The sequence below is a fragment of the Lonchura striata genome, chromosome 13, assembly GCF_050655825.1.
Source record: "Lonchura striata isolate lonStrDom1 chromosome 13, ASM5065582v1, whole genome shotgun sequence".
In the NCBI taxonomy this organism is placed as follows: Eukaryota; Metazoa; Chordata; class Aves; order Passeriformes; family Estrildidae; genus Lonchura; species Lonchura striata.
Genome location: NC_140715.1, coordinates 14,307,308 through 14,324,847, shown reverse-complemented (window position 1 = coordinate 14,324,847; position 17,540 = coordinate 14,307,308). Strand labels below are relative to the sequence as shown.

The 17,540-nt window shown below is 56.8% G+C and overlaps 1 protein-coding gene across 14 annotated transcripts; it reads left to right on the top strand.

Moving 5' to 3' along the window:
• Positions 1 to 1,441: 1,441 nt before the first annotated feature.
• TNIP1 (TNFAIP3 interacting protein 1) lies at positions 1,442 to 16,934 on the top strand. 14 transcript variants are annotated; one of them, XM_085591405.1, is made up of 18 exons: positions 1,442 to 1,579; positions 8,758 to 8,928; positions 9,944 to 10,066; positions 10,381 to 10,463; positions 10,690 to 10,758; positions 12,459 to 12,650; positions 12,825 to 12,919; positions 12,998 to 13,082; positions 13,309 to 13,401; positions 13,647 to 13,712; positions 13,867 to 14,002; positions 14,087 to 14,211; positions 14,523 to 14,639; positions 14,933 to 15,058; positions 15,363 to 15,443; positions 15,554 to 15,748; positions 15,996 to 16,086; positions 16,448 to 16,934. In XM_085591405.1, the coding sequence occupies exons 2-18, from the start codon at positions 8,796 to 8,798 to the stop codon at positions 16,510 to 16,512; spliced, it is 1,875 nt and encodes a 624-aa protein (XP_085447531.1). In that variant the 5' UTR covers positions 1,442 to 1,579; positions 8,758 to 8,795; the 3' UTR covers positions 16,513 to 16,934. The 14 variants fall into 14 exon arrangements, with proteins under 14 accessions (XP_085447531.1, XP_085447540.1, XP_085447533.1 ...); XM_085591407.1 differs by lacking the exon at positions 1,442 to 1,579 and adding an exon at positions 2,906 to 3,045 and having other exon boundaries at positions 12,998 to 13,079; positions 13,312 to 13,401; XM_085591409.1 differs by lacking the exon at positions 1,442 to 1,579 and adding an exon at positions 2,906 to 3,045 and having other exon boundaries at positions 13,312 to 13,401; positions 13,867 to 13,998; positions 14,083 to 14,211; positions 16,443 to 16,934.
• Positions 16,935 to 17,540: the final 606 nt, after the last annotated feature.

Genomic DNA, 17,540 nt, shown 5'->3' with positions numbered 1-17,540 from the left:
GGGATCCATGGGCAGCCCCCTGCAGAGCTGAGCCCACGAGTGGCCCAGGAATGCTGTGCCAAACCAGCTGCATCCGCTGCCTGCTCTGCTCCTGCTTTGCTCCAAGGCCAGCTCCAGGCTCAGCCACCCATGACAGATCCTGGCTGGCCCATCGCCCCATCAGGGTTCAAGTGAGCTCTGTTTGCCCAGCAGCACAGAGGGCAGGGGCATTTTTTGGGCAATAAGAGCTGTTGGGCCAATGCCACTTTGAGTTCACACCACTGGGCTCAGCCTGCTCACTCTGAAGTGGAATCAACTTGAAGGAAGCCAGACCTGATCTGAGACAAGCAGGACCTGAGGACAGGGGAGTTCCACCACCCTCCATCTGCAGCCTGTGCTCCTTCTCAGCCCATTTCCCACAGCACAGCAGCAATCAGGGCATGTTCACTGAAGTAAGCTGCAACTGAAGGTGCTGAACTCAACTCTCTGTGTAAAAAAAAAACCTAGTGTGTCAACCTGTCAGCTGTGAACACACCCTCACAGCCACACAGGCGTGCTCATAAACCCCAGCTGCCATCAGGGGAGTTTTCTCCCCTGGGAGCATGGTGGGACCAAAGGAATGAAGAAGGACCAGCAGGACCAAAAGCCTTTCATTTTCATAGTGAAATTCATGCTGGCGTTTGGGCCAGCCTGAGATGGCAACCTCATAAAGATGGCAAAAACATAAAGAGAAGTTGTCTAGAGAGGTGGAGAGGCACTGAGTGCCAGCCACAGGTTCCCAGGCACAAGCAGACCCCAGACCCACAGCTCCTCACCCTCCTGCCCCATACTCACACTCCTGCCACCCAAACCAGATGGACTAAAGCCGGGCCCTCTTCACACCTGGCAAGTGTAGACCAAACGCCCTGTCAGGTACAACTGTACCTGCTGGCAAGGAGCTGGGGAGCTGGAATCAGCCTCTATAAAATAGAAACATTTAAAGCTTTGTTGTTTATTCCAGCACCAGCTGGCTCCAGCCTTGGTTCTGACCGCAGTTCTCCTGGTGGATGGTTTCCAGGGATTCTCTGTAACCCAGGAAAACCATCACCTGTGCACCTCCATCAACAGACCCAGCTCTTCCCTGCTCTCCCAGGAAGATGCATTCTGTTGTGACTCCAGATAGGGAGAAGGATGAGGTGGAAATACACATGGAACAATAATGCCTCTTGCCAGATGCAGCAGTTTCTCTGAGGAAAAGTACATTTGTAATCCCAGTGAAGCTGCCCAGAAACCAGGCAAGGAAAATGATGTAACAAGGCTCTCCAGTTGTCTAAAAGTGAATCACAGCCTCTACGACAGCTCCCCCCCACCTTTTTGCTGACTAATACCTGACACGAAGGGCCCCTGGGAGGAACAGCACAGGAGAGCCCTTTAAGTGGTGCCTGGCTCCCTATCAAAACCACACACAGGCTGTCTGGGACCTCCATCATGGGGAATTCCCCTTCTCCATGCCTAAAAGTAAGCTCAGCTGGGCCAGCCTTCCTGCATTTGGGGATTGCAGGCACAGAGCTCCTGCTCTGAAGGGCTCTCCCTCCCCCCAGCCCCTCCAGGACCCAGCCTGGTGAGTAGTACGATGATTTTTTTGGTGTGAGAGTTCCCGCAGTGGAGTGAGGGGAAGGCAGGCAGCTTTTGGGGTGCTGCAAAACCCTTTTTCTCCTAGAAGAAATAAGCAGGGTTTTGTTATTTCATGCAGGCTGAGGCATTAATTTATAAACAAGGTGTTTTCTGTTTTGGTGGGACTGCATTTAGCTTTGAAGACAGGTTTTCTGAGGGGTTACAGAACAGCACTGGGCCTTTCAAGGGGGTAAAGCACGACTTTCAGGGAACAAAAGAGAAGATGTTGGGCATGTGTGGGGTCCTGCTCTCTCATCTCCAGCTGAGACTTCAGACACGAGCACAAAGAGCACATCAGGGTCCCATCAGGGCTGAGCTCCCGTAACCCAGCCAGGCTGCCAGGGTGACGTTCTGCTGCCAGTGAAGGGCAGTCAGGAAAAGAAATTTCTGGGGTTCTAATTTTTACGACCCAAAACATCAAATTCCCAAGAAGTGGTGGAGCTGTGTGAATGCAGCTGAGTAAGAAGCCAGTACTGGGGCAGATGGAAACAGCTCAATCTCCACTGAAGGACCTTGATGAACCCAGCACCAGGTCACCTAAAATGAGGACACATCTGGAGTACAGGCGAAGAGCAGCACAGCTGCTTACAGTGGGATTTCTTCACTCCTGGTTCATTGCTTTTATTTACACGTACATTTAATAAAAACCCACCACCTTCTCCTTGTGGCAAAACGAACAGAAGTCCTAAACAGCAGAGTGAACCAAGATATTCGCTGTGCTTGGTGCCCGTCTGGCTGATTTGGGTGCTTCACCACGGCACAATTCCAGCAGCAGCACAGAGATAAAGGATCCTTGGAATGCATGCTCCGGTTAGAGGATGGAATTCCCTCATTTAACATTAACTTCAGAGGCTCGGTGGGGAATTCTCTGTGCCTCAGAGGAACGCCAGCCTCGGCCAGCCGGCAGCATCACCCTCCTCCTTGCCGGGGCCGAGGCGACCAGAGCGGCTCAGCACAGCCTCCCCTCAGCCACTGAGGGGTACACGAGGAGCCCCTCGGCCCCGCCATTTTGTGTCTGCACAAGCCGTGAGAGCCGCTGCAGGGCTCGGCCTCGCCGCTGCCCTACGAGCGCAGCCTCCCGCAGGAAGAAGGCACAGGCCGGCTGAGCAAAGCCCCACTAAGCCGGGCGGGACCCCCGTGTGGCCCCGGGGACCCCGAAGGACACAGAGACAGCGACCCGCCATGACGCGCACCTTCCCCACCCGCTCCCCGCCCTCCGCTTTATAGCCCCCGCCGCGCGCCCATTGGCTGCGCCGCCTGTCCGTCAGGCTGGGAATTTCCCGGGGGCGGGACCAGCCCGGTGCTGGCGGCGGAGCGGAGGGACCCGGACCGAGACCCCCGACCCCGAGCCCGACCCCGAGCCCGGCCCCGATCGCCACCCGGGCGGCGGCCCCGCCGCGGGGCGCACGGCAGGTGAGCTCGGAGCGCTGCGGGGCCCCGCCGCCCTCGCGGACAGCAGCCCTGCCCGGGGCACCGGGGTCTTCCCGGGCACCGGGGTCGCGCCGCCCCAGCGAAGGGGCTCGGCCCGGAGGGAACTGCCGGGATCGGGGCTGCGCGTTGCCCGTATCTGGCCGCTTCTCGGGTGGTCGGGGTGAGACCCTGGAGGGGGCCGGGGCCGCGCCGTGCCCCGGGGATTTTTCCCGGAGCCGCCCGGTGTCGCGGGCTGTGGCGGTAATCGTGCCGTGCCTCAGTTTCCCCTCTCCCGGCCGGGGCGGGGGCCGCCGCCGCCCCCCGCGGGGCACAGGCGGGGTGTCCGTGCTGCCGGCGCTGCCCGCGGGGAGAGCAGGAGGCTCGGCGGGGTGCGGGTGGGGGTCCCCGGGCGCTGCCGGTGCCCCGGGGCGGCCCCGCTCCTCCCTCGCCCCGCCTTGCACAACCCCGGCGTTTCCCCGGCCCGCAGCTGCTCCCCGGTTTGCGATCGCCCCCGGGCACGGCCGCTTCGAGGGTCCCCTTCGGGGGGCTGCGGCGGCCGCGGCCCCAAGGACCCTCCTGTCCGTGCTGGGTTTTTTTCCCTTTGACTTTTTCCCTCTGGTCCAACCGTGTGTGTCCGCATCGGATATTGATCCAGAGGTTCGACCAGCTGGAGTAGGTCTGGCAGCATCCTCCTCTTTTGGGAGGGAGGCACAGCTTGTCTCCCCCTTTCCACCCCCTCAATTTCATTCTGCTCCCTCAATTCCATTCAAGACCCTCAGCAGGGCAGAGAAAAACAGAAAAGATGCTGCCTGTCACTGCTGCTTTTGGGTGAGAGTAGCTTCAGATGGGACTCATGGGGGTCTGCATCCTTTCAGAGGTCTGGCCATCCTGTTCCTGTGAGCCTGGCACACAGGTTGCCCCCTCTATCAAGAAGTCAAATGCAGCTTTTTCCTTTGAGCTGGTTATTCCCATCACTTGGGTGGGTTATTCCCTTCTGGGGGAATGGGAGCTGTTCTGCTGCCACAAGCGCTTTTGGAGTGCACATTTCATGAGGAGTGCTGTCAGCTGAAGCATTCCGCAGACTGGACTTTGGGCACTGGGGTGAATTCTGGAGACAGCAAGGCTCCAACCAGGCACGTCCTTGAGAGCTGTTTCTGTGGTGAGGTGAAGTAAGCAAGAAGAAAACAGAAGAGGCTTTTTGCTGCCTTTGGCATCGTTCCTGGTTCTGCAAGAAATCCCACGACGCCCTTTCAGCCTGACCTATGCCAGGCAGACCTATTTAGCACAGGGCGGTGGGTTGTTGCTTGCCAGCAGCTGGTACAAAACTCTCGTGGGTGGAGGAAACCAAACCATCTACTCTTGTGGCATTGCAGATTTTGTTTTAAAGAAGCAGTTCTTACACTTTGGGTGGCACTTTGCTGGTGTAGCTTTGTTGTGTCACTATCTGCTATCACCTGTCAGCTTGGTTGTTGCTGGCTGTAGCACACCAAGCTGGACAGGAGTAGCTTGGAAGCAAGGAGAAGGCTACAAGGAAAAGGGTGGCTGTGCCTTGTTCTGCTTTGGAGTGCTGTGACAAGCAGCCATGATGCTGCTGAGCTCTGCAGGGAGAAGTGGAGCAGGAAGGATGAGCCAGATGTCTTTGCAGCAGAAGACAGTCTTGCATAAATCCCCCCCACCCCATGCTGCCAGGAGAGCACCACCACCGTGCCTGGCTGTATGTCCTGCCTGCATTGAAGCTTGAGGGAATCCTGAGGAGCTCTGCAGCTGTGTGTGGTTAGCTGTGTTTGTAAACCTGGCAGACCCAGGGAAATGCTTTATTTTCTTTGTGAGCAGCCTCATCAGAAGCAGGTTGTTTTATGAAGCCTCTTTAGAAGGTGGGTTTTTGAGACAAGAGTGGGATTTCTGGCTAGGGGATGTCTTTAATGCCTGCTGTATTTTGGGTTGGGCTCCTGCCTTTCCCGCCCTCTCTTTGTGGCTAAACTGGCTGGAAAGGAGCACACTGCAAGGGGAGGTTCAGACCTTTCCCTTTGAGACCTGAGCCTTGCAATGCCTGCTTTCCTCTTCTCTTATTACTCCCAGACCAGTGAACTGCGGTGCCAAAAAGTCTCATTATTGCTGCCTCCTAAAGCAAACTTTACTTTTGCTTTCCTGCAAATGAGACCAGTGCAGCAGCCCAGGAATGGCTTTCCCTTGTCTGGGAAGCTGCTGGAGCTATGTGTAGAAGAAAACCAGTCTGGGGGCTACAGTGTTTTCCAGTAAAATGATCAAACAAACAAACAGAAAAAATCATTCCATGGTGTCTGAGTGGTTTTTGCTTTCCCTCTGAGGAGGCATGCTGGGGACCCAGCAGCCCCAGTCATGGGAAAATTATGCTGGCAGCCTGCAGGGATTTGCTTTCACCTCCTGTGATCCTGGTGCGGAGGAGGCTTCCTGTGAGTGTTGTGCACTGGAGTAAGGAAAAACCCCTTCTCCTTAGGGGGTTCCCATCACAGGATGGGAATTGAAGGGCTGCCAAGCCTGCAGCTCAGGGATGCTGCTCCCCACCCTGGAGTCACTGCCCAAAGCAAACCCCCAGCAATGCCAGCCCCCTCCTGCACAGGCTTCACATCCTAAGCCTTAGTATCTTCAGTGTTCAGTAATTTTAAAGTAGGAATCACATCTTTCTGCCACTTCTGCATGGCTGGTACAGTGATGGCTGTGGCAGTGGTGCGTGTTGTTCTGGGTGACAGCAGTGACAGCTCCAGCTCACTCCCAAGCCACAGCACAGCTATTTAAACACCACTCTGCTTTCATCTTTGCCCATGAGTCTCCCATGCCCACTCACACTCTCATTCTCTACTTTTGCTGAGTTGCCATGAAAATTTGCTACCTAAAGGTCTTGGTGTCCTGCATGGAACCAGCAACACCCACAGGTGCCCATCTGGCAGTCTCTGATGACAGCTGGGCATGGAGCCAGTGAGCTGCAGCCGAGCAGAAACGGTCTAAGCCTGGCCCTCAAGCCTCAGGGCTGTGAAATATTGTCACATCACCTTAGGAACTGTTGACTGGCAAAGAGGGAAGTGTTTTCTGGTGGTTTGGTGGTTTCTGCTGGAGTTTGTGGTAGTCATGTTTTCTTTGCGTATCATGTTTCTTTGTGTTAGGTGCTGGTGTATGTCCCTCTCTCCTCCACTTGTGTTTTTATTGAAATGAGATTTTTTACTGTAAATCTCACCTGTCAGAACTCTTAAAGAAAAAACCACAACAAACCAAGACTGGGATCAGTGACTTGCTCTCTGGTCCCCAGGGTGACCTCTCTGTTTCAGCAGCTCCTTGCAGAAGTTGGACTGTGCCTCCGCTCCAAGAAAGCCCACCCTGTTCCTGCTGATGGCCTGGAATGTTGTGGAAACCCCTCCCTCTTGCAGGCTATTGTTTGCTGGTGAATTTGTGGCTGGTCTGGCTTCAGTCAGCTGGAGATAGTCCAGTTCCTCTCCCCAGCTGTTGTTTGAAAACAGCTCCTGTGGTCCCTTTGCTACAATCTCCCTGGTTGGGTACAGACCTTGAGTGGAAAAGTTCTTGATAGAATCTTGAGAACAGAGAATATCAGAGGCTTGCAGTGGCTCCATCCAGCTGGGAGAATATGGGATCACTGAGTGAGCTCTGCTCTTTGGCAGAGTGGTCGGTGCAGTTGGACTCTGAGGGATTCCTGCAGGGGTGCATAGGGGACAGGTACCTCCCATGTGCTAGGGACAAGGCAGAAAACCTCTAGGTTTGGGGTCTGGCATTAAGAGAATGAGGACTGGTATTTCATGTTGCTTCCAAGCCACATGGGGAGATGGTGCCCTTGAGAGGGCAGCTCTTCCCTCTTCTTCCTCCTCTCTCTACCTCCCCTGACACACACCTGGGCTCGTCCCAGTGGAGGATGCAGATGCCCCACAAGATGGTCTGCAGGGTGGGACTGGTACCCAGCTCCTCCCAGAGCCCCAGGTCTGGAGCAGCCTGTGGTGACTAGAGAGCAGTGAGAAGCAGGCTCAGGTCCCCAGCCAGCCTGTGACACCATGCCCATCCTCTGCCAGGCTGGCCAGGCAGGTAGAGTGGACACAGGTGATGGCATTTCCCAGCCACGAGCATCCCACTGGGCTCATCCAACCTGGCCTTGATCACTTCTAGGGATGGGGCGTCCACAGCTGCTCTGGGCAGCCTGTTCTGGTGCCTCACCTCCTCACAGTAAAGAATCTCTCCCTAATACCTAATCCAAACCTGCCCTCTGTTTAAGGCTGTGACAGTGCTGCCATCCCTGGGACCCGCAGCTCAGAAATGGCCCTGGTTCTTCCACAACTTCCTATCAGCTGCTCTGGGCTCCAGGAATGGCCTCTGCTCAGCTCACCCCACACCACCACAGCTGGGCAGCTCCCAGTGGCACTTCCAGCTGCTTGGAATGGGGTCACTGGCTCCCCATAAAGGGGACAGAGCAATGGAGGGCTTGGCAGCACCCATGGAGCAGGAGAATGATAAAAGGCACCAGTGCATCTTCCAGAAGCAGAGTGCTGCTGAGGCCAGGCCTAATTCCCGGTCACTGAGGCTGGCATTAATTAAGGAGCTGTTCCAGTTGTGGATGCTGCCAGGTGACAGTTGTCATCTGGAAAGTCCCTGCCGCTCCCTGGCAGGCAGGTCATTCAAACTGGAGATCAGCCTGGATCACTCATGACATGAGCATTAGCCTGAGGTTGAGACAGTTTCGGGTACAGACTACCCCCTTCCCCTTTCTGAATGCTGCCTCTCAGCCCTCTCCTCCTCACCAGCTGTCTTGGCTGAGAGAAGAGCATTTTGGGGTGCTCCTGTTGAGCCCCCAGGCAGCATCCCAGCTTCAGCTGGCACCAAGACCTTCTCAGCTGCTGCTCTGCTCCATGTCCTAGCAAGATGGCATCATATGGCATAGTTCTGATAAGCTGTGCTGTGATTCACAGCTGCTGCTTTATCCCCCCAGGAGATGGGTGAGACCTGGAACCAGGATCCTGCCCAGCTGTCCCCAGGGCAGACTTCAGCAAGGGGGAGGCCTTAGGCCACCCACAACTGCAAGGGATTGGAAAAGCAATTAGCATAGTGCTTGTGGGTGTTTTGTCTCCTTGGGCTTTGCTCCCAGCCAGGCACATGCCCAGATGTTTCCTGTGCCCAATTCAGGAAGCCAGTTTTTCTGGCTGAGCAGGAGGACAGAGCAGATCCCTGCCTGGTTTCTGGGGGTCATCCCTCAATACTGCCCAAACTTCCCCTCAGCTGCTGGTTAAGGCTTTTGGAGTTGCAGACACTGCCCCTCCCCAGACAGGCCCTGACAAGCCTTTGTGCACAGAAATACCACATGTTGAGCAGGATGCCCTGGTGACAGTGCCCAGGTTTGCTCTGGTGTGGGTGAATGCTCCTGAGCTGCATCTCCATCTCTCCTGGCATGCAGCAAACCAAGGGTTGCAGCCTTCTGTGTGACTCCAGTGCCCTGCATGGGTGAGAGCCAGCCCCAAGTGGGGCTGCTGGTGATGCCTGCTCGTGTGACAGTTCTCATGGCCGTGAGTCACCCCGACAAGCAGGCTTGGAGGGGGAAGTGCCTTCACCTGGGTCACTTGTTGGCTGGCTGGCAAGCAGTGAGGCACCAGCACAGCACCCTAGACCCCCATACGATTGGGACCCGGGGACTGTGGCACCATCTGGAGCTAGAAAAAGGTGACACCGTGCTCCGTTGCCTTGCAGGGATGCCTGGCTGGGAGGTAGGTGACTGAACAGCAGGCATGGAAGGGAGAGGACCTTATCATATCTATGACCCTGGTGGGGGCTCAGAGGAGAATGGATCCACGGCCTTGGAGCGGCTGGTGGAGGAGAACGCCCGGCTGAAGGAGAAGATGCAAGGGATCAAGTCTATCGGTAACTGCTGTGTGCCAGGGGGATGAGATTTGCCTTTGGGGTAGCCCAGCCTGTGCCCACAAAGCCAGGGCTTGCTTGCTTGGTTGAGGAAGGGTGATGGTAGAAGCTGGGGGTCTTGGCACTGGGGCAGCAGCAAAGCTCTCCCTGTCCTGGAGGGTTGAGCAGGATGTCTGAGCTTTTTCACATGGTGATGCAGAGGGAACGAGAATTTTGCTGAACTTTTGGAGTGTTTCATGTTGGAATAAATAGCTGGAAAGACAAGTGCTGAAGCAAGAACAGTTCCTTGGAGTTCATGGGTGCTAGGATCAGTTCTGCTTTTGATAAAAATCCCAACCTCCTGCAAGCACTGTTGGGCCAGGGGCTTTTCCCAGCTTTTCCCAGCTGTTTCTCAAGGAACCTGATGTTGAGTGCTCCCTGCAGCAGCAGGAACATGCCAGTGTTGAAATGTTCCAGCTGAGTTGTGCCACCCTCCTTCTTCTCCTTGTCAGCCTTCCCCCGCTCCCACCCCCAGTTTTGCTTTCTGTCTCGTGAGCCAGCTTCCTCCTTTGACTCCTGCTTCTGCAGCCGAATTTCCACCTGCCTCGTGATTCCTGTTGTGTCACCATGCTCTTACCTGGGACAGGGACTCACTGGTGTGACAGCAGCCCCCCCTCACTGGGGGAGGATTGCATTGTTCATGGCAGACCCCAAAGTGGAGAGGTTGGACCTGTAAGTCCACCACCAAGGCTTAAATTTGTCTCTTCTTGGAAGCAGAGGAGACCTCTGAGAGCCACAGTGGTGCCTTCTGCCTCTTATAACCAGTCCTCTATGTGTCAGCATGAGGATCTCTGAAACCAGTGAGCCACTGATCCAGCTTTGCCATTGGATTTATCCCAGAATAGTTGTTTCCAGGTGAAGAAGAACTATTCTGGGTACTGCTTCCAGCCAGATGGGGTTTTTGGTGCTGGTGGATGGGGCTACTGCAGGACAGGCCCTGGGGGAAGGAGGCTGAGTATCCTTCTGTTGCCCACAACAGGAGAGCTTCTGGAGGAGTCTCAGGTCGAGGCATCCAAGCTGCGACAGAAGGCAGAGGACCTTGTGAAGGACAATAAAATGCTGATTGGATCATCTTCCTTGGAGGACTTGGTGGAAACCGGAGGTAGGAGATGGGAGGCTCATGGGGGAGGAATCACATGATGGCTCAGAATTCTGAGCTTGAGGGAAGGGAAGGCTGTGCAAGAGATTTTAATGAAGGTCCCCTGCTGTTGGAAAGCTATGTCATCTCTGCAGTGTATCAAACCACTTCCATCCTCCCTTCTAAAAGGAGGTTTCTATCCCATCCCCATAAGTGGGGTAGAAATCATCCATCGGTGCCTGACCTTGCAGGGCTCTGCTGTCTGCATCCCTGTGCCAGGTGGAGAGAGGCCCTGCTCTCCAAAAGGCTCATGGCTGCATCCTCTCCCCTCTCTGCAGCTGTCGGCCCTGATCCCAGCTTTGCACGGGCAGCCCCGGGCAGTGCCCAGACGGACGTGGAAGCACGGAAATCACCTCCCAGTGTAAGTCTGCTCAGTGTGGAAGCTGCTGCTGGCATGGCTGGAGAGGGAGGCGCTGTCCATCTAATTAAAGCAAAAGGAGGAAGCCTTTAGCCTCTAGAAACAGGGATGAACCTGAAAGGAGGGGTCAGCTCCCCTGCTGTACTCCTGGTGGTCCCTCTCTTTGTGTGATGGGCATCTTGGGCTGCCATTCCCTGGGGATCTCTGACCTGGCTGCCTCCCCTTGCAGGGATCCTCCTCAGAGTTTGAGATTGTTGCCATCGAAGCGCAGGGGTTTCCCCAGGAGGGCAGGAGAGCGGTGAGTGGCCCTGGTGCCTGCAGGATTTGGTGTTGGCAGGTGGGGAGTTGGGTCAGTGTCAGGGGTTTGGGGGTGTGCAGGGCTTCAATTCTGTGCCTAGGCAGGCACTAACAGGGCTGGATGACCCATGTCAAGGAAGCCCTTGGGCAAAGCACAGTGGAGGGATAAACTGGGCAAGAGTCCTCCCCCAAACACAACTGGCCTGGCTGGGCCTGGGTGAGGGGCCTGTGAAGCAGCCCCAGCCAGATGGGGATGCCAATATCTGCAGATGCCACACAACAGTGGCAGGAAGAGCTGTGACAACCCAGGTAGCTGTCAGCGATGGTCTGAAGTTCAGCTGGTGCCCACACTGGGTGGGAGGACCAGGCCTTTAAGGCCTGTCATTGCTGACAGGGTCTGCCCTAGCCAAAGCACCTCTGTGTGCTCCATTTGCTGTCACCTGAATGCCCTCCTGACTATCATTGCACCATCTTGTCCTGCTCTGGTTTTTTGTGTACTGGAATGAAGGGGAGAAAGGACAGTGAGCCCAAGGGGAATGAACATCAGCTGACACCAGTAAGAGGACATGCTCTCATTGTACATCCTGTTCTCATTGCCCAGAGAGACTCTTGGAGGGGTCAGGTCTTACTGGACACTCCTGAGGTGTGGCTATGAGGTGATGGAGAACAGAATGGGATCTGCTTGGCCACCAGCTGCTGGTGCCTGAGCCGAGTCCAAGTCCTGTGCTCACAGCCGGATTCTCCCAGCTTGGATCCTCACTGCCTCCCTTGCCAGCAGACATGGGTGGGAGGAGCTGGCTGTGCCCCACACACGCCCTCCCACAGCAGGTTTGGGGCTGTAAACTCTGGGGTCAGGGTGCTGGGGCCACACTGGGCTGCCCTGTGGTGCAATCTGGGGCATCCCCACATGCAGCAGGTGAGTCAGTGGGGCTGGGAGTGGAGCAGGCATAGGTGTGCCAGCACATCCCCAGCTCCTCCCAGCAGTGCCACGTGTGCCAGCTGTTGTGCCAGTGGCACCTCCTAGGCTATGGAGTTAACTAACCACACCAGAGGAGCATAAACCTCCTGGGGACACTCCCCATGGGCAGGGTACACCCTGACACTGGTGGGTGTGCCCTGACCTGGGCTTTCCCGGCTGCTGTTTAAATCGGTGCATCACCCACTTGGCTGTCACCTGCCAAAGGGCTCAGGTTCCTGGTGCCTGGTGTGCCACGGCAGCAGGGAGCACAGAAGGAGGACAGGTGGAAGGAGAACATGGGAATTGGGGTAAGACCACTATCCATTCCAGCACAGAGCAGGATGTACGTAGAGAGGACAGTCTCAGGAACTGGGATTTTTAGTCTTGGTGCAGATGGGAAGAGCTCAGGTGGAGGAGACCAAGGGTGGAGATGCCTCCATTGCTGTCAGCAATTTGAGAGTGTGTTCTGCTCAGACTGCCAGGGGGCACAGGGAATCCATGAGCTGCTGCTATATCCTCCTCTACCCAGGGACTCTGTGTGCCATATCCAGCAGCTGGGAATCAGACCTTTACCAAGCTGACACAGTTTTTCAGTATACTGAGAGGTGCTGCAGAGTGTCTTGGTGCTGATCAAGGTCCCCAGCACAGCCCTGGATGGGACATGAAGTTGATCTGCCCTGAGAGGGACTTTACAATGCTCCTTTAACTGCTCTGACCACACTTGATCCCCTCCCCATTCCCAGGACTTGGAGCAGCCACTAAACGAGGATGCCAACCTGCTGCCCCAGCTGCAGCAGCTGGAGAACACGCTGAGTGGCTGTGCCAAGGAGGCCAGCAAGGACCAGGTCTTTGTGCGCATGGGCTACATGGCCTCCGAGCTCAAGCGCTTGGCCTCCAAGGTGCACAAGAATGAGCAGAGAACATCGTTCCTGCAGGTGAGCGAGGGCTGGCCTGGCACTTCATGGAGATTTTCCTCCATGTGTTTTTTCCCTCCAAACCCCTCATGCCTACCCTGAGGTGGACACCCACCTCCTTAGCGTGGCTTGGTGGGAGGTGTGGGTGGCCCAGGGCTGGCCATGGTCCTCACACTGCCAGTGTTCACCCTCCAGACCTTGTGTGAGACGCTGCACAGTGAGAACAAGGAGCTGCGCACCAAGCTGGAGCATGACCTGGAGCAGAGAAACCAGGCTCTGGAGAAGCTCAGGTGAGGATGGGCTATGTGGATGGAGACAGGGTTGTCCTGGAAGCTTCTTCCTGCTGACCCATCTCTTCCTGCCGACAGGTGTGAGAACCAGGAGCTCCGGAGGATGGTGACACTGAGCAGCCAGGACAGTGGGAAGAGGGAAGCTGCCGAGCAGCAGCAGCAGGTGAGGAGGCAGCATCTCCTTGGAGAGGGCTGGGAAGGAGGCAGGGAGCCCGCTGACACATCAGCAAAGATGGCCTCATTTTAATTGAGCCCCCAGTATGACCAGCAGGACTTCTCAGGGTCTCAAGGGGATGGGGGAGGCAGTGGGAGGGGAACTGGCTCGAGTTTAGCCGGCCTTGGGCACAGCCTCCACAAAAGCCCTGAGGGTCCCCCCCGTGCGCGTCCAGCAGAGCGGGGCCATGGTGGAGAAGGCGCCGGGCAGAGAAGAGCTGGAGGCCAAGGAAAAGAAGGTGAAGATCCTGGAGCACCAGCGCAGGGAGGTGAGGACCAGGCTGGGAGGGAGGCACCACTAAGGAGGCGGGGAGTGGGCAGAGTGGGCACAGGGCTGGGATGGCACCGAGAGACTGGAGCAGGGCTTCAGAGCTGCAGGGAAGCACTGCGGGAGCTGGGATCTCCATCCAGCTGGTCTCCAAAGTGCTTTCATGACAGGAGTCTGCTGGGGACCACCACAGCTGGTTCGTAGCAGGATTTGGGCTCCTGTTCAGCCATCCCTCTCTCCCTGCAGCTGCTGGAGGTGAATAAACAATGGGATCAACATTTCCGCTCCATGAAGCAGAAGTACGAGCAGAAGGTAGGGCTGGGTGCTCAAGGCTGGGATGCTTGGGGGGCACATTCCTGCTGTGGGGACTCAGGGGAAACACTGTAGGGAGGTCTGGGGGCTGCCCGTGCCTCCTTTCCCCCAGTGTGGGTCCTTCCAGGCCAACGTCCCCCCTCCCTCCTGGCAGGTCACGGACCTACACCAGGAGCTGGCTGAGGCCCGCAGGGCAGTGACCGAGCTGGAGTCGGAGCGGGAGCAAAAGCAACGGGATTTTGACCGCAAGCTGCTCCTGGCCAAGTCACGGATCGAAACAGAGGAGGCAAGTCCCTTGGGAAGGGTGACAGGGAGCTGCCAGCCCTGTTGCCCTACCCTGGCTGATCTCCCCCCACCCTGGGTCCTGCAGGCAGAGAAGGAGAGGCTGGCCATGGAGGTGAGGGACCTGCAGCAGAGGATGCGGTTCCTGCAGGAGCAGCTGGCTCCAGTCACCAGGCAGCGGGAATACCAGGAAAAGGAGATCCAGAGGCTGAACAAGGTGGGGACCAGGGCACAACCCCTCACTGCAAAATGTCTTTAATGTTCTCCAGTCTCTTCACCTCTCTCAAATCCAAAACTGACCCTGATAACCTACTCTTGCTCAAGCAGAGACTTGTGTCAGGCCCACCACTTGTGTGAGGCCCACCACATCCCTCTGGCTCCAAGGAACGGGGGTTCAAGCAGGGTCTGTTGTCCCTCTTGCCTGTGCCATTACACCCACTTCCCATTCTGGGCACATGCCAGGGGTCCTCCAGTGGCACCTTGGGCACTGAACTTGCTCTGACCCTACTCCCTCCTCTTCCTCTCTAGGCACTAGAAGAGGCCCTGAACGTCCAAGCCTCTCCACCACCCATCTTTGCCATGGAGCCAGCAGGGAAGCTGCCACAGCAGGAGCTGCTGACCCAGAATGAGCTGCTCAAGCAGCAGGTAGGGCAGAACACAGAGCCACTGGGGATGGACAAGGAAATACATGTCCTCAATTTCCACAGCAAAGAGCCCTGTGTGCCAGCAGCAGATGGGCAGGTTCAGGGCTGGCGTGGTGGAGGTTGGGGACCCAGCTCAGCATCCTCCAGGCATTCATCTGGAAGGACCACAGCCATGGGCAGTGGGGCCAGCCCACATGCCTGGGGCTTGGCATGACTGGTGGAGTCAGTGATGGGCTTGCTTAGGGGAGGTGTCTGCTCTCAGCCAGGTGCATCCACATTGTTCCTTCCTGCCAGGTGAAAATTTTCGAGGAAGATTTCCAGCGGGAACGGAGTGACAGGGAGAGGATGAATGAAGAGAAGGAAGAGCTGAAGCAGCAGCTGGAAAAGCTGCAGAAGCAGTTGGTCCTCTCCAGCAACCAGGTGCGCAGCACTGGGTGCTACTAGCAGCACTCTGGGAGCCCCATGTCAACCCCATGTGTCTCAGAAATGCTTGCCTCCAGTGTCACAGTCCCTGTACATAACTAAGAGTAGGGGCTGAAGGAGAACAGGAAGCCCAGAGGGGTGTTTTTTCTGATGCTTGTCACTGCCAGAGAAACTTCTTTCATTCTACACCTCTCCTGGGGGTCTAATGGAGGGAGACTGGTGCAGACATTCCCTCAGCAACTCTAACTCATGAAGATGGGAGGTGGCAGGGTGGGCTTTGTACTAATCCCTCTTCCTCCAGCTGCGAGCCTCCAAAGATGACTGCCAGAGGGAGAAGGAGGAAAAGGAGAAGCTGAAGAAGCTGCTGAAACAGCACAAACAGGTAGGGATGGGAGGAAACCCTCCTTGGGCAGAGGGGCTGGGGGCTGCAGGCAATGGGTGGTGGTGGGCTGTCCTTGGGATCTCCCCAGCATCTGTCCTGGCTCTTTGCAGGCTTCTGGAGAGAGGCTGCATGCCGAGCCAGGGCCGGGGCCGCTGGGCCCAGCCTGCCCCATGTACCAGTACCAGTACAGTCCCCCCGTGGCTCACCCTGTGTACCACGGCTACGAGGAGTGGCAGCAGATCCGGTACCCGCCAGCCATGCCAGCCGAGCACACGCAAGGACAGAACTTCCACCATTTCCCCCCGGTGAGACTCCACCTGTGCCAGCAGGAGGGGGAGCAGAGGGTGACATGTGGGCAGGTCTGGGGCTCCCTGCCCTCCAGGGCCACTGAGTCCCAGAGCAGGGAGCCAAGCAGGGTCTTGGTGGCATGTGACTGCTCAGCCCCTTTCCTCCTGCTCCTTCTCCTCTTCACACACTGTCAGTCTATCAGAATGTAGCCTCATGATTCACATGCCAGGTAATTCCCTGTCTCTGTTCCATCTCCTCCCACAGCCTGAGTACCCCTGGCGCCCGCCCTGTGCCATGGCTCGCAGCCAGAATGCCCAACCAGTGGCCGGGGTGAAACCAGTCCCCAAGGACTTGGGTAAGGCTCAGACCCTCCCTGACAGGGGTGCCCATCCTTCACCCTGAGACTTTTGGGCACATGGCTAAACACATGGGGGAGGGATGGGGGCACAACTTTCCAGGCAGTGGCCATTTTCCCTTAGCCCCCACCTCTCATCAGCTGAGGGGATGGTATTGCCGTGGGGTTGGTCCCTGCTGCATCCCTGCCAGCATGCCCATGGCGCATAAAGTCAGGCTGAGTCCAAACAGCTCATGGAGTTATGGCATTTGGTGCTCAGGAATACCAGCCATGCCACGGCTGGCATTCCTCCTGTGGGGCTCGTGTGAGAATGAAGAAGTGTGCTCACCCTGTGCCACCCTTCTCTTGTGTCTCAGAACAGGCAGGTCCCGGATTGCCCTAACGCCAAGGACCGGCCACGCTCCGACACCAGTGCAAGAGGAGTAGGGTGTGTGTGTGTGCCCGTGTGTGTGTGTCCAGGAGCTTCCTCCGGCCGCCAATGCCTGTGCAAGGACATGTGCTGCACGTGGGGGGCTCAGCAGCGCCTTCCCCCAAGGATATCATGAAGGAGGGACTGAAGGTGCCATCGTGGTGACAGCCAGCATGGGGTCAGTCCCCTGTGGCCATCCCCTATCCCACGAGGAGCCAGGCCTGGCCTGGCAGCGCTGTAGACCCGAGCCAGGTCTTCAGGGAAGAGGAGCCAGTGTTTCCCAGGAGCTTCCCCAATGCAGAGCCCCTGGAGGAGTGGATAACAGTGGGGACTCTCCCGGTGGTGGGAGACCCCACACTCACAGGCAGGTGCTGGCCGCAGCTGTGGCCCAGCCTGAGGGTGATTGGTGTCTTTGTATTTATTTAAGGACTGAAGTGTGGCTGAGTCTCTCTGGTTTTGTCCTGAAAGCTACTTCCTGTGGGGCAGCCTCTGCATGGGGAGGGGAGAGGGAGGGATACCGGGGCTGTTGGTCCCCGTGTGCTTGGAGACAGACTGAGTGCAAGGGGACCCCAGCCCTTCCTTGGGCACCACAGGATCTGTTGCCCCAAGTGCATGCTCCCATCTCCCTCTGTGTGCTGAGCTCAGCCTCTCACCCTCCCTTCTGCCCCCCACCTCTGCCAGGGCAAGGAAGACCCTGTTGCCCCCTCTGCCTTTCCATGCAGCAGTGGCCTTGGGGACAGTCTTTGACGCTGCACACAGCAAATCTTGCTCCACAAAATAGGTCTGGAGGGGAAAAAACAAACACAGCCCAGTTTCTCTAAGCGTGGCTGTCACAGCTGTGACAGCAGGAGGTACAGGATGCCAGTATGCTCCTCACTGGGGGTTGTCCCCGGTCCTGCCTCCCACCCCTTTTGCCCACCTGTGCTCTGCACTCATTCCCCATCCTGTCCTCAAATTCAGGGTTGTGATGATAAGTCCATGTCTGCAATTACTGTGGAAAAAATTAAGTTTCTCCAGTCAGGCGCTGCTACCCCCGGGCAGGTCA